This window comes from Helicoverpa armigera, chromosome 26 (genome assembly GCF_030705265.1).
Source record: "Helicoverpa armigera isolate CAAS_96S chromosome 26, ASM3070526v1, whole genome shotgun sequence".
Taxonomy (NCBI): domain Eukaryota; kingdom Metazoa; phylum Arthropoda; class Insecta; order Lepidoptera; family Noctuidae; genus Helicoverpa; species Helicoverpa armigera.
In genome coordinates, this window is record NC_087145.1 from 3910659 (window position 1) to 3937977 (window position 27319).

The 27319-nt window shown below is 35.8% G+C and overlaps 1 protein-coding gene across 1 annotated transcript in view; it reads right to left on the reverse strand.

The window, feature by feature from the left end:
- The window catches only part of LOC110372403 (uncharacterized), a 562146-nt gene that overhangs the window by 377432 nt on the left and 157395 nt on the right, over positions 1–27319 (reverse strand). Inside the window, exon 2 of the mRNA XM_021329080.3 lies at positions 11496–11750. Within this exon, the coding sequence (XP_021184755.1) occupies positions 11496–11712 (217 nt within the window). The 5' untranslated portion in view covers positions 11713–11750. The remainder of the gene's footprint in view (positions 1–11495; positions 11751–27319) is intronic.

Here is a 27319-nt window from a genome sequence, read left to right on the forward strand (position 1 = left end):
ATTTACAAAAAAGACTCCTTAAATCGCAAAAGCTGTGAAAAAGCGAAAACAAATGCAAATGAACTAAGAATTGAAAGGGTTTATAATCCCATAACACCTATGGTTTTCCATTGTTCTCATAGGAATCATTACGACTCACAAACTGTAATATAATCGGCCGATATGGTGGTGAGAAAAAAAACCTATTTGTATTGGCGACTGAAATTGGCAATTTAGATTCATATCGTCCAATTAGGGACGGTAAATGTTGCCAAGTTATATTGTATAGTTGTATTCCTGCGGCTTTACCTATTCTGTGGGAACTACTGCCTAGCCTGTGTTACTCGGGAAGAGTGTAGCTTTGCAACAGTGAAAGAATTCTTCAAATCGGTTGAGTAGCTTCGGAGCCTTTAAGACACAAACAAAAAAAATCCTCTTTATTATATTAAAATAGATAGACTAGCTGTTCCCAGTAATTCCTCACGCGTCCCAAGGGAACTACTGCACCTAAACCTGGATAAAAGGTATCCTATGTTTTTTCTCATTCCAGCTTTGGCGTGAAAGCCGGACAAATAGAAGGAGCTATAATATATTGAACTCGACAAACAAACAGAGTTATACTATGAACTCGTCATCTGAATGTGATAGTAATTCTGTCATATGAAAGCTCTTAGAAGGCACTTTATTCCAATTTATCACATCAATTTCAATTCCAGCGCAAACTTGGTGTTTTGCACTACTGCAACTAAACTAAAAAGCCAACATCACCACAAAAATCCTCAATAACCAAGAAATTCCACAAAAGAGTAAAATATCCTTAATAAAAGCTGGTGCTAAATTAATATCAAGCCACTTAGGTCCATCGTGGTAATCAGGAATTTAGTCCAGCGTGCACTTAAAGGCAGAATTAATACGTACCATGCTTCCTTGTCACGTAAGAGGTCAAATGGGACAGAACCGGGGGTCCAAATACGTGTCAGGGTACTTACTTCTATTGCTATCTTGATAGGAATAGGAATTTAGCAAAAAACTACTAATTTAGGAAAAAAGTTGAAGAGAATAGGGTGTATTCTTAAATTCGAATGTACAGAACCTAAACGATTTTTATATAAAAAAAGTAATTAAAACCAAAAAACCTTATTATTCGGGGGCTGTTTTGGAGCCTCCTAATTTATTGTTACCCAAAAACATTTCCTCTAATTAACGTTGTAAATAGACCTTACGGAGGCCGAAAACAAAAGGGAAAATAAAATTATACTAGAGACCCATCCTGACTCCGTTCGAGCAAACATAATGACATTCAACTTCCATTTAATGGGAATTGCTAAATCTTTTACGGAGATAGTAAGACGAAGAATAATCAAATGTCTTGCCACATATCTATTCTAATATAATAAACAGAAAACGTTATAATTGTCTGTCTGAAAAGGCTCCGAAACTACTAATAAAATAATGATTAAAAAATTAACTACGATTTAAAAAATTCATTCACTGTGTGAAAGCATTAGGTACACTCTTCCTGAATACCTATAGAGTATATTTTATCTCGGTATAGACAGAAGTTCCCACGGGACGCGGGTGACTACTAAACGACAAGTTTCGCATAAAACAATATGACATATAACATTGTTCATAAGAACAGTCAAGAGTGGCAAATAAAATAGCGATAGCAATCAATTTCCATTCCCACACGTAATACATCACTCACATATATTGTATCGCAGAAAGAATTGCTAGGAACGCACTCATATATCGACGATTGGTCGACCGACAAAGATTTATCGATAGATACTTTATTGAGGTTGTTTCGTCGACACCCTGTCGATATCGACTGATGGTTGACAGTGGAATCTACTTCGGGATTAATTAACCTCCATATTTTACCCGACTGATGAAAGAGAGCCATGATTTTGCACCAAACAACAGAGATTTTTGTCAAAAACAGCAATAACAAAACGAAGAACCTTTGTTTTTGATTTCGGCTTAAAATTTACAATCCTATGTTAGGAATTTGAATGCTATGAGCTAGAAACATTCTTGGCCATTCTCATTGTAGCAAAGTAAGTAGGCAAAATCTAAATGTATGAAAGAATGTTCAGTATGTGTGCAATTTAGTGTATCCGAAACGAAAAAGCAATGTACATCGCACATACCATGCGTAATACTTTTTATTTTGTAAAGTTTTTGCAACTCTATACCTTAAAGAGACTCCAAAGGTTTTTTCGCGTCAGCGTTTTGTGAATAAGTACAAATTAAATTGTTTTGCAAGTCTGAATGGAAGCAAAGAATGGATTATTTTGTATAATCTTCGCGAAGAAAATGGCAACAGATCAGATAACTTATTGGAAAACTAATATTCAGTTTCTGAAAGAGTTAGATGTTGGAGGCGGCTTCCAGTCTAACCGTACGTAGCTGAGTAACAGTGGTTTATATGAAGCTATTTCCTATCTGACCTCCTCAACCCAATACCCCTATGTTAAACTGGTTGTCAGAGTTTCTTTCTCCTGACTACACGTAACGACTGCCAAACCTGTTCAAATGACAGTCAATTGCAACTGAAATCCATAATTATCTTCCTGGCCAATTCGAACAAACGAATTCGAATCATATTACGAACAATATTAAGGTTCAAACTCCTACCGCAAGTCTGACTTGAGGCAATATTTCAGGCGCATCAAAGGCGGATTTTGACGGACTACTGAAAAATTTAACCGGAGTGATGTAGAGGCACATTAGGTGTCGCAAACTCGTATTTAAATGAGACAAATGACGGCGAGCTCAACTTATTGTAGGGGGCGTGTGTAGGAATGGTAGAATAGCGGGTATGAAAAAAGCGAGGAGAAGAGAATGGGGAGTTAAGTTATAATTTTATAAGAGTTTGTTTTTTTGATAGTGTTTATCACAGGTACTTCTGGATTGGTTTTAAAAATATTTCAGTGTTAGGTAACCTATTTATCAAGAAACTACTTTTTATCACGAGAAAACGGAAAAGCTTCCATGGGATAAATAGATTCTTGGCATGCTTTGAAATCAGATGTGTTGCTGGTGAGATTGTTGCGCTACTTCTTTCTACATAAAAGCACATAGGAATTGGTGAAGGGTGGACGTTTTGGGGGCTGTCTTTTGTAATTTGACATTCGAAAAGTGCTGTTGAAAAAAAAGTGCTGCAGCCAAGTTTGAATAAATTATTTTTGATTTTGAGTTTGATGTTTTTTTTTTTGTTTGCAATTTCTGGTTTTATGTAGGTAAAAAGATGTTTGTCCAAAAGAACTTATTACCCGCTATTCGCGCTTTCCCATATCCTCACCTCAAAAGAACAGGAGCTCGGCTTTGAAAACTTGTTTGTTTCCAGTCGAGGGGGCGAGAACGTTTGTATTTTGGCATGAACCGAGCTCAAAAACAGTTTTGGAGAATTTCTACCAGACCAACTTAGCTTTGATATATGAATTTGACTTCAGTGAGTTCAAACGTGTTATTTTAGTTAATTTTCCGTTGTTATGAACCGTCATATCCTTTTTTGACTTTGATGTGTAGTTTAAGAGGTTTTTGGGTTATTTAGTTATGTTGAAAGGGTATGTTAATTGTTTGAACTTAATTACTCGGAACTCATTTACTAGCTGGTTTACGTGGTTTCTCCCGCGTCTCTAGAGAGCTACTTTCCGCACCCGGAAAATAGTAGCCTATGTATATGTTTTTGGCGTGAAATCGAGACGGACAGAGTTACTTTCACATTTATTATATTAGCAAATATTATAATATTGTTTGTTCATTTCAATGAAGACTTAATTTTGTTACTGGGAATATTTCGTATAGTTTTGGGTGTTATTTTTTACTTTTACGATAAAATAATAAATAAACACTCGTACTGCTAAAGTATAAATTACTTATACCTACACATAACGCTTCTTTAAGCTTCACAATCTGATAAATATGCAAGAATACAATTTCAAACCACCATTTTTGATCCAATTTAAATGCCACAAAATCCCATCGGATCTATGGTGTTTATTTACGTATCATTCAATGATGCGAGTCCCCGACTCTTGCGCAACGATCATGGGTAGCAGTTATTGTTAGAACGAAACCGGGCCACGGCACTAGTTCACGATAACAAATAAACCGACAGATGGACTGTTTTATAGTATGCGATATTGTAGCTGTGAAATTGTATGTTTCTTGGAGAAGTAATGAAAACATAATTTAAGTTCTAGGTGAGAAATAAGTGAAACACTTTTTTTATATATTTACAAGAGTTACATTAAAGTTTACATGACATAGCGTCAGTTGCACAAAGCTAAATTAAAGTTAAAGCTTCTTTAATCCATTGCTGACTCTTTCTTTGTCAACAACAATGGAGCTTTGTGCAACTGGCGTTAAGTCACATCTTAAAATGGATTTGTTTATCGGATGTAATTTCCAATATATTTTGAGTTAGCCATGCGACATAAGTTACTCACTAACGCAGTTCCAACAGACATACAAATCTAAACTCCGGACTGTTACTGAAAAGCTCATATTCAAAGTACAAACCACACAGCTCTAACACATCAACAATTATAAGAATACTCACATGTGACTTTAAAGAAGAAATTAAAACCAGAGCAACAACAAAAAATCTTGACTAACCACACAGCAATTACTAAACAGCTCAAAATACCCTCAGAAAGCATTTCATCACTTCCCAAACAACTTAGGGCCGTAAACACATCAGCGTGACAGACGCGCGTTTAAATCGCAAGTCTGTTTACACCACAGAGGAAGGAAAGTGTGGAGATGTCATAGTGGAAACTGTTCAATGAAAGTTGCGTCGATAATATGTTGGTCGTCGGAAGACGAGGAACCTTACTGACTACGGCCTTAGGAACTCGCCTTTTTGTAATACCAAAAGTTAAGAGATGCCATATGGCAAGTAAACAAGTTACATTTCCTTGAGACGTCTGTAAAATATTATTTTACGTCTAGCGCCTCCTTGTAGGTAAAATGACGTACGGTGGCCCTGATCAAAACGATCAGTAACTATTAAATTAACGAGGCGTTAGGGTTCCTTGATGTATCTGTCAAAGATAAGCTTTGATTGAATGGTAATTAGATTTTAAAAAATGGGCGAATTTCAAAAAAGGCGTAACCTTCCTCGTTATTAAGAGATTTTACATTATGACATATCCGCTCGTCATTTCATTCTCAATGTTGTAAGCACATCAACGACAGACGAGCGTTCAAATCGCACGTCTGTTTACACCCTTCGCTTCGTTCACAAAGACAATGTTTATTATCATTCATCTGCTTCTAGTTGCCGTAAATATTTACTCTGAGTGACTTCTTGTGGAGAGATTTGAGAATAACATGCGATTTAAAAGAGGACAAGGTCTGGACTGTATACAGATCGGTACTTAATAGAAGCGGTGTAAATAAAATTTTGACATCTGTCAATTTGGATCGCGATATTATTGTTTCTGTCAATTGACTGTCAATAAATCAGGCTTGGTTGTAAATTGTATTAAGAGAAACGTCAAATTCAGGAATTGGTATTTTCGTTCATAGCAAGGATTTTGCAATTGAGATGTTTCCTAACCCATGGTTAATATAATTCAAGAAAATATATATTACTTTGAACGAGTACTTTGGTGTTATTGATTCTAACCCTACACTTGGGAGACTTTTGACTCGACCAAAGCCATTAAGCAACAAAGTAAGCAACATATACTTAATCCACGTTCAAACTGCTTATTTCTCGTTCCTATTTATCCTATAAATAAAAACTTAAAGACCCCACTCTATGACTAATCTTTAAACAAAACAGTTATTAAGGCAAGCAACGGGAACCGAACCTGCGACCGTAACGAACCGGCCAATGAATGTAATAAGTGTTTAAGTGTTTTCTTTCTATGCATCGTGGGAATTTCTTAAGAAAAGTTAAGTTAGATTTTGTACTTGATTTACCACCAAATCAAGTACAAAATCTAACTTAACTTTTTTGCCTATAATTTTTCTAAGAATATGCGACATCATATAACTCTATCTTCTTGTTTGTTAAAACCAAAATTAAAATTTGTATTCAACAAGTTTTTCTTTGTTTTGGAAGGCACATAGGTACTGTGGGTACCACAGCTGTCATATTTGTCAGTCGTTGCGAGTACTCAGAATCCAAAAAATCTCACAACCAATCTGGTCAGAGGAGGTCAGAATGACCCTTAGCCATCTAAAACCCCGGTACTAACTGCAGTTTGTACCGGCTTCAAATTATAATAACTAGGCAGACAATCATGATTACTGTACTAATCACCAAGAATAGGTAACTACTTATTTTTGGTGATTAGTACATGTATACTTTTCTTCAATTAACAAACAATTGATTTTCTTCACTACGTCTACCACTAAATCTTCAAACAAACATACTCGGAGAGCTCACAGCTACCGAACATTACCCAACTAACCTGACGTTGATTGGTCTGACATTCGGCCACATCAGTCAGACTGCATTGCAGACGCGAACCGTGCCAAATGTTCACCGCAATCAATTCGCTATCACTTAGTTAAAGTTAACTGCAGATTTGTAAATATGGACGTGTTTTTATCAGGCTAGTGGATTTTGTTTTGGTTCGGATTTTTGTCGTTTTTTGTCCAAATGTGGGTTTAGATTTAGATGTGTTAAAGTAAATATATATCTATCTGTGTTTATTTCATTTTATTTTTCACTTTTAAATATTAATCTTTTGGGCATATGATGTACCAAAACTGTAATGTAAATGTACCTAATTATGTTATTGACCCGAGTGGTACAAGCCATTTGGGAAGAAGAAAATGAGATCTATCAAGAAATGTAAACGTATGTCTGTAGGTATACTGTTTAAATACTAACACCCGACGATGTACATATACATACACATACCTATGTTAACATGGTCAATATTCTGTAGCAATATAGTTTCTGTAGTTAGTAATATTCTATACTCCATGAAATACACCAGTCAGCCGTATATTGTTAGACCAAGCCAACCCACAAACGAGCCTGATGATTTAAATACCCTCAACAATAGCCAGCAAGATTCACCATAAATTTCAGTCTAGACTCGAACTACGCAGACGCATTCTAACAATCTAAGCAGGGGAAATATTTCTAACATTTCCAAGTAACTTAGACGATTTCATTTCCATGGGATTTCCTACAAATCTGCATAACTTTGAGCGCGAACGATACGACGGGGCAATGGAGCTACCATTTTACATGTAAATTTCACTTGGTACGCATTTACAAGGCATACATTACCGGCTTTCTTCACCTCGTTTCGTTGGAAGGGGAAGAAGACGAGCAATGTATAATGCTAAGCTTAAAGGAACGATCTATGAACCAGGTGTTTGATAGTGTACGTTGTGTGACATACTGCCGTTGAGATTGATGAGCATAAATCAAAAAAGTATTTACCGAAAATATTATAAAGGATTAATAAATAAATTAGTGGTATATAGAAAAACCGACTTGGTAGAATAAATAGAGCACACAAGAAATCTAAATTAACTAGTGACCACATTTTAATGGGAAAGATACCTACAGACGGCTTTAAGGTCTTTCAAACCACTTCACGCTAGATTACACAGATTCTAGGTAACTTCTGAGTCAAGGCTTACATAGAACCACTTGACAAAGGGAAGTGCCAAAGTGGTATGTAAGTGCACCGCAAGAGACAATCACTCTATTCGCTCCCGTTATCCTTGCAGAGGTGTTGCAAAAGCCTACATACCAGAACTGTATCAAAGGGAAACTTCATCTAAAGAATTAGCCTTTGAGGTTCTACGTGACTTTGGTTTCAGGCCCTCTGCGGCCTTAGCTGACAGTGATGGATGAAGTAGTGGCCATTTCAAAGAGGCCGTATATTTTTTCGAGTATAAATACTGATTTATGTGATGAAAGAGGTAAAAAAGTGTGCTTGTAGCTATTTATTATGTTTTCAGCAGTATTCCCAATAGAACCACAAATAAGGCCATAATCAGCTGTTCTTCTGAATAATCTCAAAGTTTTTACTCGACCGTGTGACAAAAGGAGTGTCAACTTTAAGTTTATTTAATTAAATAATTAATAGAAGCCATCAATCAAAACGATTAAAAATGAACCGTGAGAGAGCCGCATACTAAGAAAATTGTTAACTGAAATCTGTGAAATTCGGTATAAACTCTCAATTAACGTTAAAAAAACTGAAATATTCAATGTAAACGCAACAGTGATCAAAAAATGCAGTCGCAACTGGTCAGCTATTGTTATAACAATATCTCATATACTAACTTAACTCATTGGGAAAGTTGACGCCATTTTGTCCAACAAATTCCCAAACCCTCTATCCTTCACAACCGTATGTCACTTAGAAAATCGGTGCACCGCCAAAGTCCGGACATAGTTAGCGGCCCGCACATTTAAATAACTTGCAAATTATTCCGCTGGGCCGCACACCGCTGAGCCACGCATTGTTTAAGAACCTCTTTTAGCCTGTCCTATCTATTTTACTGTTAACTCTGTTTTGAAAGCGTGTGAATCTTTTGTATTGTAGATAGGTATGTATTGGCCCATTGGACTAGTACAGTGTTTATGAAGTTTCTTGCCAGTTCTTCTCTATAAGACTCAGTCCTTTTAACCGTCCCAGCTAAAGAAATTTCGTAAGAACCTGTAATAAATCTATATGTATGTAATAAAAACCTTTGACTTCGACTATTGGGTTATCTCAGATGCACGAGTAATGGAATGCAGGTCTAAACTATAAGTTGTTGCAAAAGTCATTTTTACAGGCTCATTTTTGAAGTCACTATTTTTCAGATCTTTAGTATCTCCAAATACGCTTACAGCATTGTTGTGAAAATAATACTAAATGACAAAAGAGTAACACAATATAGTCCATTCAGTCACTGCTAAATTCTCACAGTTATTGTAAATACCAGAACAATACAGTACATAGTACGAACCAGCTTCCCCTTAACTGATATCTCACAAGCAGTTTATGTAAGACAACTTGCTAAAGATATGTAAATTTGGTAACATCATAACGTGCATCCCAGTCCATATATTATCAACTAACTACATCGTTATGTAATCCTGGTGCATTTAGATGCGTTGGCCTAAATACTTAATGATACAAAGAGAGGATTTTAGAATATATAGGTTACAGTTTTGCATTTTAAACCGATTTAAGGAAGTAATAGAGGATACTCTTTTTAGAAAGTGGTTATTTTAATTAGAACAGCCATTTATCTCCCCTGTGACCTTATCTTACGCGAGCGATCCGTACTATAAACGAAATCCAGAACAATATAGACATTTTCTCGTGTCAGTTCAGTGAACTCGCAAGGATGATTTTGTTTATATTATGTTATAAACTAGATTAGCATTATAGGACATACTTTTGTTATTATTGTTTTATTTTATTGTATTGTTATATTCTATTTCACTTTAAATTTATTTTGTGTAAATATCTTGTGTTTTGTTGTTTGTTTTTTATTTTATTTTTGTAAGTAGTTAGTATTTTAAATAAGTGCCTCCCTAACGCATTGGATGTACCTGTCTGTAATGTTAGTGGTAAGGTTGAGAAATAAATAAATAAATAAATAAATCTTTTCAATGAGACACAGTCAGTATTTTGAATGATCATATTCATATCCATACAACATGTCTTCCTTAGCAATCAATGCATTTCATATTTGTTCTTTCTCTAGAACACTGCAAAGAGTATTTAGCTTGAATTTTGGCTACAAATGACCTACGTCCAACAAAGCCTAGAGGAGACAGAAAACATCTGCCAAAATGTTGTCTGGACCTCAATTTCCAAGGACTAATTAGGGTACGTGTCGAAACCGACTTTCGGAGTTTGCGCAAAAGCCTTTTTATCGTCCACAGATTGATTGCTGGGAATTACTCAAGGATTTTTTTCCTTTCCTTGTCCTAAAGATTAACTATGGTACATTAGTTAATGTTTAAGATAAAAACGATTGATGCTCCAAAGTTTAGCAGTTGGGAAGTCAAAATTATGGCTCTGCTGTTAATTTTGGCGTTTGGAGTTCGCCGATTAAGGGGACATGAAAAATTTTTAAGCACTTGATTTTAAGCTTTTGGAATTGCTGTTAATTTCTTCTTACTGTTGTAAAAGTTAAGCTGGTCTGCGTGGCAAAAATTATGAACGTGATATCTATTATTATTGCAACATTTTTTTTGTTAATTATTTAATTTTCGTAAGGAAAAGGTCAACTCACTCATTATCAACGGTACAGCAAACTTTATGTTTGTTCTTTAAAAAATACATGAAAAAACAAAGCGAAAAATTCGACACCAGTGATCACAAGTTTTTCGTCCTTTTTAACGCCTTCAAAAGACTACCTGAAAACTGTAATTGCAGGAGTCCGTTAATTAATAAGGGTCTTCAAACTTTAAAACTTCAAAGATTGTAGGAGGGTTGTCGTGACCTAGTTTTGGATGAAGAAATATAAAGCTACAGTTACATAACCCATCATTTTCTTAATGTTAAACAAACTTCCAGTCTAAGTTATGACAACTAGTGACCACCAAGAACGGATATTTACTATTTTAGAGACCAGACAAGACCTTCAAAAAACACCTCATTTATTGATTGCTAAAACTATGACAATCGCTCTTGTCAAGTACTACTACAATTTACTTCTAGTAGCAGAGCTAATTCCTCGAACCCATCAGGGCCAAGGCTTGCCGGGGCTGCGAGATTGATCGGAAGAGTTACCGCTGCCCTGGTACATAAGACGGAACATGATGGGTTTTAGTCAGTAAGAGTCTGACACTCTCTCACGCTCATATTATGCTTTTGTGCCACAGCGGGAGGGGTCATTTGATGAATTCCCTTAAAGAAATTTATTTAAAAAGGATTATTTCTGGCAGCCCTAATTTTGCAAAAGATGGCATGGACGTAGCCCAACGAGCTTACAACACAAGGGATCCAAAACTCTTTGTTAAAGACACAAGTCAAAAGTTTTTGAGTAATTATACTTGATTTTCTTCGCCTGTTTGGATCTTGAATGACAATTGGATTAATAATCATGACTGAAACCTTTTTGGAGGACACTTTTGAAGTTTTGGACTGAAGCTTATTACATTTATGCTGATATTTTGTCGGGTTCAATGATCAGTGAGGTAAAATTGTCCTTCTTACAGTCCATCCACGGTTCGGTGGAAAGGAACGAACTTTTAGAGAAAGTCTATCAGTCGTTAAGGAATATGTAAAAAGTGTACATAAATACACTTTATATATCCAGGACGAACCCGGTACCAGTCGTCTATTGACAGATTACGAGAACCGAGACTTTGACTCTTCACCTATCTACTGCCACTAATCTAAGGTCTAGTTGAAAGTATCTGGCATAATACTTTACTGGATTTATATAGTTCGGCCACCGCTACATAGAACACCACCGCAGTGGCAACTATTACCGCTATCACTCTCTTATTACATTTACTTTATGTAGAGTCTATACCAGTATTAACGCTCTTACTATCTAAGATAAACACTCACCTCCATCCTCAGGAATATTAAGCAGTTTCTTCGCACCAGGACTAGGACCCCTGACCGCAGACAGGGCTCTCTGCAGCGTCTCACTAATAGGCTTGCCTCCAGCACACTGCCCAAACACGGTCACTATCACCAAGCACTTCACCACACTGATCCTGAACCCCTGAACTCTTCGCCAGCTGGAGTCTTGCTTGCCCATTTCAAAGCGGTTTGATGCCATCGGTGGGAGACCGGATCCAGCTACATTTTTCGTGGCATCTGTAACAAAGAAAAAGCAATTTTAGTTTTCGATATATATTAAAATAAATCAGCAAAATCATGTACTCGTATAAATTACATTTGTTCAATTTTGCTGTCTTTAAGCCGTTGTTTTTTTTTTCACAGAAGGGTGAGAATTTATCTATGGTAAACCAGGACAGTTAATCTGCATCGAATAAAACATAGCTGAAACTGCAAAGTTAAAAACACGGAATTTCAGCTCAAACATTCCAGGTGGAATTTCTGCAAATTCTTCGACACATCACGACAATGAAAATAATGATAGCATAGTTTTCATGCAGAGGTCTCAAAATAGGTACTAGGAACTGGATAAATGGTCTTTGAAACTTGTATGTTGCATTTCTGAGTACGGCATAAAAGAGAATCTTAGTTCCATTACCAGACTCTCATTCTATAGGATTTATAAATTAATTGCAATTCATCAAAGAAAATAGAACTTGATCTAATTAGCTCTAAGCATGAATTCAGTTTACGACTACGTATTTGTATTATGAGTTCTGGCAAAGCTGTGGATTTATCCTTCATTCACTCATGTTTAAGAAAAACATAGCTATGATACGATGTTTAATCATGAAGTTCCAGATCAATTCGATAGGACCATATTATTGGATTGTCATCAGAACTACATACATTTGCCAATTTTCATGACGCTGCGATCTTTGAAAGACGGTTGAATTAGTAACCTTAGATTGCATTACATAGCAAACCTACAGGTCGACCTAATAAAAGCATGTTAAAAAACCTTACTCTTCTTGGCATTCGGTAAAACAACATGACATTTCAAAATAATTTCCATCAAATACCTAATCATAATATCATAAATAGGAATCGCCTAATTAAATTAATTAGTATTCCAATTAATAACGAAAATACTCAGCAAGCCAAACATTAGCCTTATATTGTTTGAAATAATTTTCGTCTTTATTTCGTTAATTGGTGTTGGATTCAGACCCTATTATTTATTTAATTCGGCTCAAAAGGTCTTTATTATTTAGATTTTAGCCTATTTTAGCTATGCTAATATTATAAACGAGACTGAAACTGCCATTAGCTTATATATAGGTTAATTACTGCGCAGAACTGGTCTAAATTGTTCATTAAAATATTTAACCCTGAAATTATATTAGCATCTCGATATGGAATATTTTTTACGTAGATATTTCATTATTTTGAGAACGACAAAAAAGGGTTTCTTTATATTTAGACCAAATGAAAAATGCTTGTATTTATAACGAACGATACCAAAAGGGTGGTTTCTTTATATTTAGACGAAACGACAAACATGTTTTTTATGACACTTTATCAGTAAAAGTGATCTTTTACAAATATTTTTTGAATAAAGCTATGAAAGAGGTGGTTTTTACTGATTCTATAAATACAAAAATAACTGTCTAGCTTGTACTATACTTTAACGACTTCATTAATGTCTGACCCGAATTTGACCTTAAAAATTAACTAAGTGTACATCGTCACAGCTGAAAGACATCCACTGCTGGACTGCTGGCTCCCCCAAGCTGGGGAAGTTTGCCCATACTCAAAGCGCTGGGCATGCATGTTGGTGAGCGCAGTGGGGGATATTTTTTAGCTGGATGATGATACTGAGGTGATGATATATTTTATGATATTTTTTTTTGTGTATTGTAATAATATACAGGTATATGTTTCATACTATTTTTCAAATTTGTTTGCACCTACTAACGGTTTCTCTTCGCCACCCAAAGGTAGACTGGTAGAGAACGCCTAAGGTGTTAAGTCCGCCATTGTACTGTATGTGTATTAAAATATAAAATATTATAAATAAGTATTAAAATAAATAAATAAATGACGAGATTAAGTGTACTTGTATATACGAGCATACATATTAAGTTTCTCCCCAGCAAATAGTTTCCTAAGTAACTGCTTATGACAGTAATAAACTAGCAGTTTCCCTCATATACAAATTAATGCCAACTTCATACGATCTAAGTAGTAAAAGTTCCATTCAAATGAAAGTTTATATCGGTATAATGATTTTAAACCGTATGCAAGTTTCTGAATGTCGGAGTTTGAACGTTTTCAATAATGTCTAGAGTTCGTTCAAGTGTAAGGAAGGACGGAAATCAGAAAGTACTACAATTATTATTGTCGGTTCTGTATAGTTTTGTAGTGTTACTTAATTTATACTTTCTGATTTAAGCTTTACTAATCACTAAGCTAAACCCTTACTGATATTACATACACAATTGTAACTCTGTATGCCTGTCTGTCCGTCTTTCACGCCAAAACAACAGAACCGATATTTCTATTCTATTTATATCTACATATATAAAAGGTAAACAGATAGTAGTACTACTAGAGTCTCAGGAAATACATAAGCTAGTTTTGATTTTAGTGTAATATGTATATAAGTATTGTTGCATTGGGATGCGGAAGGAACCGCGGGGAACAGCTAGTATTAGTACCTATAAATAATCACTAACTTTAGGATGTGGATCACTGCTAAAACTATGTAAGTACTTAATACATAAAAATCGTGTTTAAGTAACAGCAGAAGTTTCGAAAAACTTTCCGATTTACAACTAGGTCCAAAGAAACAGCATTATAAATGTATAAACTTCAACGTATGGATGCACCGACTTCAGACTTTCAGACTTTCGAAGTCAGAACTTCAGAAGCCAAGTTCTCACACGTTGGCGCTGTTGCGGCTTTGTTAGCTTTTTCTTTATAAAGCTATCTTTTACCGGAGTTATCTCTTTTTTCTTTTTCTTTGAACTCTTGAAAGTTGGGTAAAAGATTGTTCCAGAATATATGAATACGACATGTTTCGGTGAATGATGCCCATTAAGTTTTTTTTGTGTTTTCGTTACTTCACAATAAAACAGATACTATGGTTTTGCAAAGATCTTATATGTATGATGATTTTTGTAGCTGAATCAAAACTTGGCGAGATTCTTGTAAATTAACTATGTTATTTAAAAATCTTTCGTTCACAGATACAACAATTTATAAGAGTGGCTATCATCATCATCTTCTTGCAATTATCCCCATATTACCTATATCAGCAAGGGTTCTCCTTCCATACTCTTCTGTCTGCCGTCATCTCACAAGTAACATTCTTTCTAGCTTTAATCCAAGATTTGGTGCATCCAATAGGACCTTTTTCATTCAATAGGTGAGGAGTCTAGATGCTTTGACCACTTTTATAAGACTCAATGGATAAATCAAAACCGGATCATATCTAGTTTCACAAGAAAACCTGCCAAATACAGGTGTTTCATCACAATTTCATTAACGAACGTTAGTTAATGAAGAGCTGCCATAATTAACACATTTAGTAACATTGTTTGTTATACAAAAGTAGGATAAATCTTACGGTACTTATTAATGAGCTCTCGAAGTTTTAGCTAAAACAAGAATGGTTATAATGAGGAATGGGGAATTTGTGGTCGTCAAGGTAAGGTACGCCTCCATCTGTTTTGGGTTTTATTCTCGCATAAGTTAAGTATTACAGTGAAGAATGTGGGTCTTATATAGTCGTATATATATATATTATATGTATTTATCTGTATTGAAAAAAGGTTTTATAAGTCGTGTGTCAAAATTGAATGCTCCAAATTACAAAACTCTACATGCGTCTAAGGTTTGAAGTAATGGATAAGTATACTTTCATAAAGACATTGTTGTATCAACTATGAATGTATTCAATTAGAGAGCATACGCTTCTTATTACTTAACCTGTACAAAGTGTACAATATCAAATATTGGCGCCTACATGATCAATCCAGAATTTAGATAAAGACAAACATTTAAAACAAAATAGCACAGAAATCAGTAACGCAATAAGCCATCAAGTTATTGAAACACCACACAATCTATAGCAATACGATTATACCAGCTAAAACCAAACATTATTAACCAACCTTAACACGTGAACAGATATCCAAACAATGCAATCCAAAATAACACAGCACACAAATCAATCACAAATATCACAACACTACCACTAAAACAATAGAAAACACAACAAAAACACTTATTAGCTACGCTTATAAACAGTTAAATATATTAAAAACTATTAATTAAACTAAAAACGTTAAGAGAACGCATCGCGTCCCAGCTACACAGAACGAAACTAACCTAAAATCCTCCCGAACGTTCATCGGTTCATAAAAATTTGACCGCCAATAAACGATTTCAAAGGAAAATCGGACTTCGGAGCAATTACACAAACGCACTACAAACAGACAAAAACACACTGGAAATTCAACTTTATCTGAACGAAATACAGTATATTTTTGATGGGTTTGAAGTTAAAAAGCATGTTTGGAAAGAAGGCACGACGCTCGCTATCTTTTGTATTCATTTCTACCTGCGATCGGACCCTTTTTTTTGTCCATATGTGGTAAGTGTACAACGATAAATCCAATTATTAAATTAAACCCTAACACCTGTGTTTAAAGTTGAAAATGGAATGGTTAAACAGAAAATATATCGTGGTTTTATATTGCAAAGACCACAGAAGGTCTTTCTATGCAGTTTTTAGGGAATCAATCAACGAATACAGTGTGGGGCAAAATTCCAATGATTCACTTTATTGATGACTAAAAGTCCTGTTATTGAAGGGCATAATAAATAAGTGCTATAAAATTAACATTTAAATGGGAAGGAAGAAGGACTAAGTTTGTTTTAACTTGATCTGTTGCTATTCAGACTTATTTTTTTATCATTAAAGTCAATATGTCGTTTTGTGTCCTGTTTGTGACTCATAGGAATAATGAAACATACAAAGAATGCTTTTATGAGAAGTCAATGTTCACCAAAGAATGTATGCTGCTCCGACTATCAAAATAACTGAGTTTAAAGGTCCCGAAGTACGAAACAATCTTTTAAGAGTCGATTGAGATTACATTGCAGACAACTTTTGCTGTCAGGTGTAAAATTAAAAATATGGAACAAAATAGCTACATTCGAAATGCTACCTATTTGAAGTCGATTAATGTTATAATCAAAACTAAAACAAATTGACACTTCACAAAATACCCAACTACAGTTAAAATTCGTAAACCAGTCGGATCACCCACTCAATTACGCCGAATTGAAACTGATTGGTTCACCAAACAATGTATGCACAAATAAACAAATTGCTAGTTCAAAACTAACCAAATCCGAGCAAAAACGATGCTCGTAACTCGCTTAACAATATACCAACAATGTATGTTCAAAGTTAACAGGGCTGTCTCGAAAAGTAGGGAACTATTTCGCGTACCCGGATAAAATTATTAGGACTTAGGGCACTCTACATTGATGGGGCTACCAGACACTAAACCATTTTTTCTAATCGGATCAGTAGTTAAAGTGATTAAGCATTCCTCTGAACAAACAAACTGCTTAAACCTGTTAATGTAGATTACAAACTTAATTGACCCTACATTTCATTGGTTTTAACTTAAACACAATATGCTAGCAACTTCTCCTAAAAAATCATTAAAGTACCATTTCCCCAAAATTGCTCACTTTGGTCAACCTTTATACATCCCCTGGTCTCTGAGGCGCAAAGGTGATAAAGATCTCATCGTCCTCTCCTGAAATCAATGAAATTACTCTGAACCACTCCCAAATGGGTCTTACCATAACCTCTGGCTATAAAATGGCCCAATTTGAGTGACGACCATAGTGGAAGGGAAGATAAGGGAGATGCCATAAGGAAGGTAGGTCAGGTGCCTTCTTGTAGGTCATGGTAAAGTACGGTAGGCGTGATCAGTCACTAGAACTAACGAGGCGTTCGGATTATTTGCTATATCAAAGATTGGACTTGATTGATTGGTTAAGGGCGGAGCTAGTAACGTTCCTCGTCCCCTGAACACGCATTTTGGCGCGCTGCTTTCTTTAGAATATGCCTTATGACATCTCTCCTAGTCACTTTGTTCTCCATGGTCTTACCAAAATGTTGCAATAAAATTGCCCAATTTGAGTTCCGTGATACCCCTAAGTTATCGAAACCGGGGTCCCACGGAGAACTTTAATAGAGTACCAGTAATCCCTAGTTCGTTGAACAACATGTCATGATATAGCAATATTGTACGTGTTGCTGAATTCATGAGTTTGAGTGCTACCTGTATTAGTTAGGTTCATAATTACAGTTCTATGAATTTGAGAGGTAGAGTTAGTTTTTGGATCCTTTTTGGACCCTCTACAAGGCTTTGAAGCGTTCATTTTGATATCAATCTGAGAATAGCATTTTGATGAGGTTTTATTTATTTTTTAAATGTGTTATTAGATTTATCTATGTATATCTAAATAATGTTTTACATGTCTTAGAATGTAGTTTGAGACATTGTCAGGGTATTAAATAGCGGCAGATAACATTCATTGTTGAAATTCAAATAAATAATAATGATATATTTACATTTTATCTTTTACAATTATGTTCTGTGTCCCAGTCTTAACTTTATGTACTGTCATAAAATTAACTAAACAATAACACAAAAAATCGTAACAAGTAAAATTATAATCGGCTTACTAAACGCCCGAGGTCTTATGACAAAAAAGACCGAAATACCTGTTCTACTCAAAATTAATTCTTAGAAAACGAAATGACAAAACAAATCCTCGATTCCGAGCTTCGAAAAAGTACCCTCAAAGCCATCCAGCCATTAAAACTTCTTTAGTACAATACCCTAAATCTAATCAAGCACTTTTGATAAGCAAATACAGTAGATTTCCATTATAGAAGCACTTGGGCCCCGATTTGACAGTCAAATTCCGACCCGCTGGTACATTTGCATTGAAGTGGGCCCCTGTTTGCAAGGTACTTGAAAAAGCAACTTCTTAATCCTTACTTGCTCTGTATACTGTAGGTGGATGTGTGTTACACCGTAGTGTAATCTTTGGTCCTGAGAAATAAACTTTTATTTTTGCTAGCAGAAAGGAATTTGGTAAATGCTTTGTTTCCATGTGTTATTATTCGGCTTATTATTTGATTCCTTCAAATTGTAATGGCTTTGAAATTATTTTATATAGTTGCACTTTCCGCGCCCGGATAAAAAACCTATGTCCTTTCCCGGAGCTTAAACTATTTGTGTACCAAATTCAGGAATTTAATAATTCTCACATGAAAGTAGGGCAGAGTAACTTTCGCATTTATAATATTTCTTAGGACATAATTTACCATGTCTTGCTCAGTTTGTTAAACACTTGACGTAAATGATTTGGATGTCCTGTATTTCCTTTGTTTTTATCGAATGTCGATAAATACAGGCATACATACGTATATTTCATTTTCTACTCGAACTGATAAATATTTTGCTTTCTCATTTCATCAGTTACAGTACGGTGTAACAAACACCCTGCAGGAAATAGCCTACCCACATTTAATGTCTCAGCTACATAACATTAGAGTATCGTACGAGCGTACGAAACCACTTTAAAACTCCCGTTCTCAATATACACACTTGACACAACGTGTGTTTAGGTAAATCAAAACATTTATTTGCTCTTTGGAGAAGTTTCAGCTTATTTTGTAAGAGTACATTATGTCCATTGTTGTTTTTTTAAGGAAGGCGAAAAGCAAGTTTCTTTTTTGAATCAAAAATCATTACGTGTTAAAAGTTATGTACCTACGTACTTATGCATATTTATACTTCACTTACTAGATCCGCCAGCCGCTTCAGTTGCGTCAAGTGGAAACTCATTCGCGCATCTGGATAAAAATAAGCCTTCTAAACTATACCCACGCTTAATACCGTTACAATCAATTCAGCTGTAGCGTGAAAACAATCGCGCCTAACTAGAATTTATCTATTAACTAACACTTCATAAATATTAGTTTAGATGAGACAAGACTTAACAACTTAAGATGCACCATCTAAAACCCCTTAAAACAAAGCACGCCATTATCTAAAATGGCTGACACTTATCCAAAATGGCTGACACTTATCCAAAATGGCTGACACATCCAAACATAACACAAACACGATGTGATAATCCCACGACCGATTGTCTAAGCAAAACTTAACATGTCGTTAAGCCGTGTCTAGACCGTCGTAACCACTAATTTTCTAGTTAAAACTTAGCGAAACATAAGCTTCATTCGTTGTCTAAACTTTAGTTTCCACTAGTGCATCTGGATAGTAATGAAACCATTCAATGAGTCCAGTAATTCCTAAGATTGAAGCGTTCAAGCAAACAAACTCCTAAGCTTTATAATATTAGTTTGGATTACCTCTTTAGCGGCAACCTATAACGTTTAAAACCTTCTCAATCGAGCTGTAGCGTGAACAGTTAATAATAGTTAAGACTTTACTCAAGATGCACCATCTAAAACAAAGTACACCATTATCCAAAATGGCTAACACTTATCCAAAATGGCTGACACACTCAAACATAACGCAAACACGATGTGATAATCCCACGACCGATTGTCTAAGCAAAACTTAACATGTCGTTAAGCCGTGTCTAGACCGTCGTAACCACTAATTTTCTACTATAGATTAGTGAACAAAGCTGCGAAACATGGGCTTCATTTGTTGCCTAAACTTTAGTTTCCCCTAGAAGGTAGATAAATTAGTTAGTGTAGATAAGTAGCTGGATATGGCAATATTTAATTGTTTTTAGTAGCACTGTAGTTTTAGTTCTTTTAGTTTATTAAGTTAAAGTAAGAGTTATAAGTTAATGCTATTTTGTACTATGTATTTTCTTAATATATGCATTTTCTTTCAACTTATCCTACGTCCTCTTACTTACTATGTAGAAAAAAATGCAGAATTTTACAATACAAAAACAATTTTAAAAAAGCTTTTCAACCGTTTTCAGGAAGTAGAGGTAGTTAGTTCTCTTTGGGCTGATAAAAAAGGTAGTTCTATTTGGGCGGAAAATAGCTTAACTTCATTCATGTTGATAAGGTTATATTGCCCACATACTTAACAATCCAACCTCAGAAAAATACACATCTAAGACTGAAATTAGTTATTCCGCTATCAAAAAAAAATGGATCTCTCAATAATTTGACTAAATCGGCCAACATGAAACGCTTTTCAAATACCTAGAACCTAGTTGTCCCACCCATTACTAGCACTGCCCTCCGGTTAGACACTTCCATTATTTGAACATCAACGGTCAGCCAACTACTCTCTAATGAGATTGTACGCGCTTAACTGAAAATCGAATTTGTCCAGTCGATTGTACCTAAGTAACTATAGTTTAGTATTAACGTAACATGGACGTAATTAATTTTAAATGGCAGCTAGGGATGCCGGTAATTGTATGATGATCAGGCTATCACACTTCAGATTAATAATTTAAAGACAACAGTTTATGAATATATTTGTTCTAAAAGTAAAATGGATTTAATGGACGTTGACTCAGAAAAAGACCACGGGACGTGAGTGAAACCGAGAGGATCAGCTAGTTACTTATGTAGTTATAAGGATTCTGGATGAAATATGGATAAAAGGGAGTTAAACCTAAGAATCTTCGAATGGGGAATTAATTCAATCCTATGATCCAAAGCAACTGGTCCTTTAAGCCGTTAGCCTTTGACCAATGGGACCATTTTTCTCCCTCAATACTCTGCATAACACTGTCAATTTATAGTTAAAGCACCATCAGCCTCTCAAATAAAGCAAATAAAATGTACTAATTAATATTTTTAGTTATATCATCATCATCAGCCTATCGCAGTCCACTGATGGACATAGGCCTCTCCAAGTGCACGCCACTGAGGTCGATTTTCTAGTTATAATTATGGTACTGTTTAAATAGGTACATTAAGCACCAATGCCTGAGTAAACGTAAAGGAAAAACATCTTGGGGAAATCTGGACTTAAAAGTCTAAAATCGCAGTCCAATCCACCTTGAGCAAGCGTGGTGATTAACGCTCATTCCTTCTCTGTTTAAGAAGAGGCCTGTGCCGTGCCTGACCATAAAAAGGCTGAAGATGATGATGATGATCCCTTTATGATACTTAATCTTTCCTCTTTATTATCATAACACCCATCCACCAAGTATGAAAACACCAAAATTCGTCACAATTTCAATTGTCCATGCGCAGCTGCCACGGAACCCCATACCCTGTTAAATATTCAGAAGACATAGCCGGTATCGGATGCGGTTCGGACCGAATTTTGATTTGGTGACGGAACCCTTGTATTATGTATATGAAATCGTATTAACTGAATTTTAGAAAGCCTCCGTGTATGTGGGTATTTATGATATTTTGGACACAGATGGTTTCGGTTTTCTTGTATTTTTGATTGGTAGAAATATTGTATGAATTTGGGTTCGGTTCCTCCTATCGATAGTGAGGTTTTCTGTAGATAAAATGCTCCACTATTTAGTCCATATCACAGATGTGGTGTTTGAATAGGCCAGCTGCTCTTTAGATAGAAAACCTAGAATTTGTGCAGTTATCGAGAATTCGTACTCAATAGAATCGTAGCTTCATGATCTAGAGAAATCAATACACGGAATGGTTTACATGATTAAAACATACAACCATCTAAATGGAATACAGGACCGCCTTTTTGGGAACTCGGTAAAAACTAATAGCAAAGACTTAAATGGTCTTACTACAAAAACTTAAACATGTGTCAAACACTTGTCTAAAAAAAGTGTGGCTCCAAAATGGACCTTATTTCAACGTCATAATCTGTCATTACTTAAACAAGTGTTAAACTGACGTTTAAAAGTGTGGTACGACGGAAAAAGATTAGTGCAAACTTCCCAAGTCAATTACACGCATATAAAATTCCTAAACTGCGTTTAATCTCAAAATGAACTTCGTCCAAGTTAATCCAAAGTGAACACAACAAAAGTGGCGAGGAAGCGAAACGCCAGAGTACTAGTTTCTTGTTGCAACTTCACCTAAACGGACTTTAACTTAGCGGAGTTCTCACCACATAACTTAGGTAACACCGGGGTAAAGTGGCTGGAAGAGGTTAAGTAACACAGATAATTATGTGGGTTTTGGTTCTTGAACTGCTAATAAAAAGAAATAATGATAATGATGAAAAGGTCGTCAGTTTCTATTGAAACGCAATTGTTGATGAAACTTCGAAGACGTCATGTATAGGGCTTCCAAACCAGCATCAACCAATAAAGTCTATCATAAATACAATTTCTTTCGCTACATCCATATTGACCTGCTACTCTGTCTGCAGTTTCTACCTAACATCCTTTTTAGCCATGTGGAACACAATAAATACATACTTCATTTAGCCATCTCGTTCCTCTGCTAAATCATGGAAGTTGCTTGCATGCTTTAAAAACTAAATTATTATATTCCTTAACTTTTTGCGTTTTTTCGTACCACATCTAGTATCATAGTTCTACGTAAAAACACACGTGTTGGGTAATTAATCGGTTGCAAATTAAAGGTCTTCAGTAAACGATCGATTCAGTCAAACTGTTTGATCGATCGTTTAAATGTAGAAAGTTAGAGAAAAGTTCCTAAAAGTTACTTCACACACATTTACTTCTAAAGATTTTGGGCCTTACTACAAAAACTTTAAACCCTTTAAACCCTTTACACTTGTCTAATAAAATTATGGCTGCAAAATGAACCATATGTCATTGTCATAATTTGACATTTTTAAGGCATAAACTGACGTTTAAAAGTTTTTGTGGTAAGAGAGATAAAGTCTGCTAACCTTTGGATGCTGCTGAAAATATTGATAACCAGCCGTTTTCCCGCGATGCGTCCCGTGGGAACTTCTAACGTGGTCAAGAAGCTTCGGAGCCTATTCGTGTCAAACGTACAAACCAGAACAAACAAATAGTGTAGGTATGAAAATCCCCCGCGCGCCGCTTCCGCGTACGGTTGTAATGAAATAGTATAATGTCGAATCAGTGTAATAACCTAGTTATTAACGAACTACTGTGCTTTTTACAATGTAAAATTGATATTATGGACGAAATAAGTTTGGTGCAGATATGTGAATCTAACTTTAAAGAAGCTGATATTACTACCGCCAAAACCATCCTTTTCGAAGCAGCAAACTGTCGCTCTACAATAAAAGGGGACGGCAAGAACAAACGATTACTACAGGATATTATTAAAGTTCTAAAAGAAACAGAGCCCGCTTCACTGCCCACCTTCGTGGCAAAAGATCTACACCGTCTTCCGCCGGTGACTTTCGATTACGTAGATGTAACGAGCCTACTTAAAGACATTTTAGTGCTTAAACAAAACATCCACTGTATCCAAACAGATTACGTAAAAGCATCGGAATTATTTCAATTACAGCAAGAGATAGAAAACATTAAAAGTAGTCAATATCATATCAGGCACAAAGTGAGCAAAATATTGGCGCAAAATCTAGCAACGGCTTGTTTTTAAATAACGAAGCCAAGCGCGTCCCGAGTGCGTCGTCCTCGCGGCAGCAAGCAGCGACCAGCGCGCATGCGCCCTGCGTGCCGTCGTCGACACCGTTGCCGCTCCTCACGCCCGCGCAGAGCGGCACCGCTGCGCCGGCCACTGCTTCGGCACAAGAGCCACCCCCCGCGCCCGCAACACCGTCGCTCCCCGCGCGCTCGCTCGCGCCTCACCGCGTGACCCCATCAGCTGATTGCACCGAGAACGATATAACTTTAACTCCTAAACCTACCGAATTGCCAAGTTGCCTTGTGAAAACGACAGAACTAATAGATAACACCTTTGATGAAATACAGTTTGATGATAGTTTTACGACTGTCGTGAACAAGAAGAAGAAAACGACCTATACAGGCATCAGGATCCCCAATCAGCAGGGAAAAGCTTTACTTACCTCTAGTAAACTTAAAATAGTGCCAAAATGATCTTACATATACGCATCTCGATTTGATAAACATACCACAGAAAACGATATCTACGATTTTATTAAGGACTGCGGACACACGGTCGTAAAGGTTGAAAAACTTGTCCAATACAAGGAGACTGCATTTTCGTCATTTAAACTGACGATTACACAAGACCAGGAAAGCATTTTCCTTAGCGCTGAGTTCTGGCCGTGTGGCACATTGTTCACATTTAAACTGGTTATAAGCACTGATTGACCCTTAAGTATTTTCGTCTTCTATCTAAAATATATTTTTTATACTACCTACTGAAAAGGTTACAAAATAAAAAGGTCGAAGTCCTCAGAAACATTTGCAAAAAGACTACATCATAATCTACAGGTTTATTAAATAAAAAATCGGTAAAAAAACTTTTAAGTTAAACGGTTTTATCTTATGTGCACTGAAAACTAGAAAATAAAAAAATAGTTACTTACCTGTCAACCTACGTAGGTGGTCCCGATCATATTAGACTAAAATAAAAACGTGGGGCCCATTAACTATTGCTGTAGTACTCTCTTCTAGAGGTATAATAGGTGTGGATTGCATCGACTTACTATAATCGTTACTGGAGATTTTGACAATCAATAATCAGCCGTAGCTCATGATCTACCAAAGTATAAAGATATGCTTTGCCATAGGATTTCACAGGGGCCCCACGTTTTTATTTTAGTCTAATATGATCGGGACCACCTACTTAGGTTGACAGGTAAGTAACTATTTTTTTATTTTCTAGTTTTCAGTGCACATAAGATAAAACCGTTTAACTTAAAAGTTTTTTTACCGATTTTTATTTTCTAGTTTTAGTATTTAATGAAAATGCCTACCGAATATTCCTCATTCTATCTAATTCATTCTATACAATTTATTACAATCTAATTCCTCAATACATAGCCCTTCCAGATACTTTTTTTAACGACCCCAAAATCATCACATGACCTCTCCTGCTGTGGGTCAGCAGCGGTGAGGAGTGCCAGACTCTTGAATAAGAACCGTTTTGTTCCGTCGTAGGCCTTTTATGTACCAGGGCCGCGGTAACTCATTCGAACAATCTCGCAGCCCAGGCAGGCCTTGGCCTGTTGGGCCCGCTGGAGTTACTGACAGTTTTCTACTTGTGAAGCCCTTTCATTTGATACCCATATTGGTGGGATTGATAAAAAATTGTTATCAGCCATTTGGTAGCGGCGGCCATCTTAGATTTCAATTTTGCATAGTAAATTGTATTCTACTCGTTGAGACCCATCAACATGGGTATCAAATGAACCTAAGTTATCCGCCATTTTGTAGAGGCCGCCATCTTGGATTTTAATTTTATATAGTACATTGTATTCTACTGGTTGAGAACTTTCATTTGATACCCATATTGATGGGATTGATAAAACCTACGTTATCCGCCATTTTGTAGCGGCCGCCATCTTGGATTTCATTTTTTTATAGTATATTGTATTCTGCTTGTTGAGCCCTTTCATTTGATACCCATATTGATGGGATTGATAAAACCTACGTTATCCGCCATCTTAGATTTCAATTTTGCATAGTAAATTGTATTCTACTTGTTGATACCTTTCATTTGATACCCATGTTGATGGGATTTATAAAACCTAAGTTATCCGCCATTTTGTAGAGGCCGCCATCTTGGATTTTAATTTTATATAGTACATTGTATTCTACTGGTTGAGAACTTTCATTTGATACCCATATTGATGGGATTGATAAAACCTACGTTATCCGCCATTTTGTAGCGGCCGCCATCTTGGATTTCAATTTTTTATAGTATATTGTATTCTGCTTGTTGAGCCCTTTCATTTGATACCCATATTGATGGGATTGATAAAATCTACGTTATCCGCCATTTTGTGCCGGCGGCCATATTGGATTTACAATGTTATTGATATTACTATATTGTATTGTCATCGGAATTAAAGGTGTATACAAAATTTCAGATTAATCGGTTGACAGGAAGAGGGTGAAATTTGAATTACTAAATTTGACCCAAGAAAGAATGAATAAATAATAAAACAAACTGGGTGAGCTAAATAAAACCGTTTAAAAAACAACTCAGTCTTAATAACTTATTCACACAAGCATAAATTAAAAAAAAAACAATTCTTAACAATACTGATTACATTCATCTTTATACCAACTTGCATTTTCATTTACATACTGTATAAACTACTAATTATACGACCCTATTTTGTAGATGCTAAGATTCAATTTCCAATGGCAAATACTGTACCAAATTCAAGGATTTATAATGAACCTTATTAAGAAGGTATTAAGGTTGAGATTAGGGCTGGATATTTTTATAAGTTTTTCTTTATCTCGGTAGCGCCATACGGCGAAGTCAAAAGGAATGATCGATCAACGTCCCAGGACTTCGGTGCGCCGTTCGATCAAAACGTTAGTTGCTACAGATATTATTAATTGTTTGTAGTTAAGTACGTATATCATTTAAAAAGGTATGTGGACACCTTTTAAAGATGTGTGATAATGTCGGTTACCGTATCTTTGTACTTGAGCATGGTGCATTAAAATTGTAAATACGAGTGGCGATACTTAATTACTCGTGTTCTGCAGTTTTTTGACTTGTTGAGTAATGAATGCTCTCACAAGTGATAAGTTAAGCTTAGGGTATTGCGGATAAAACATTGATATTGCTATTATTGAGTGCATTAACGGTTCTTCGTTTATTTATGTTAAAGTTTGCTGTAAAGGTTGCGAGCGTGGTGATTAACGCTCAATCCTTCTATGCGTGAGAG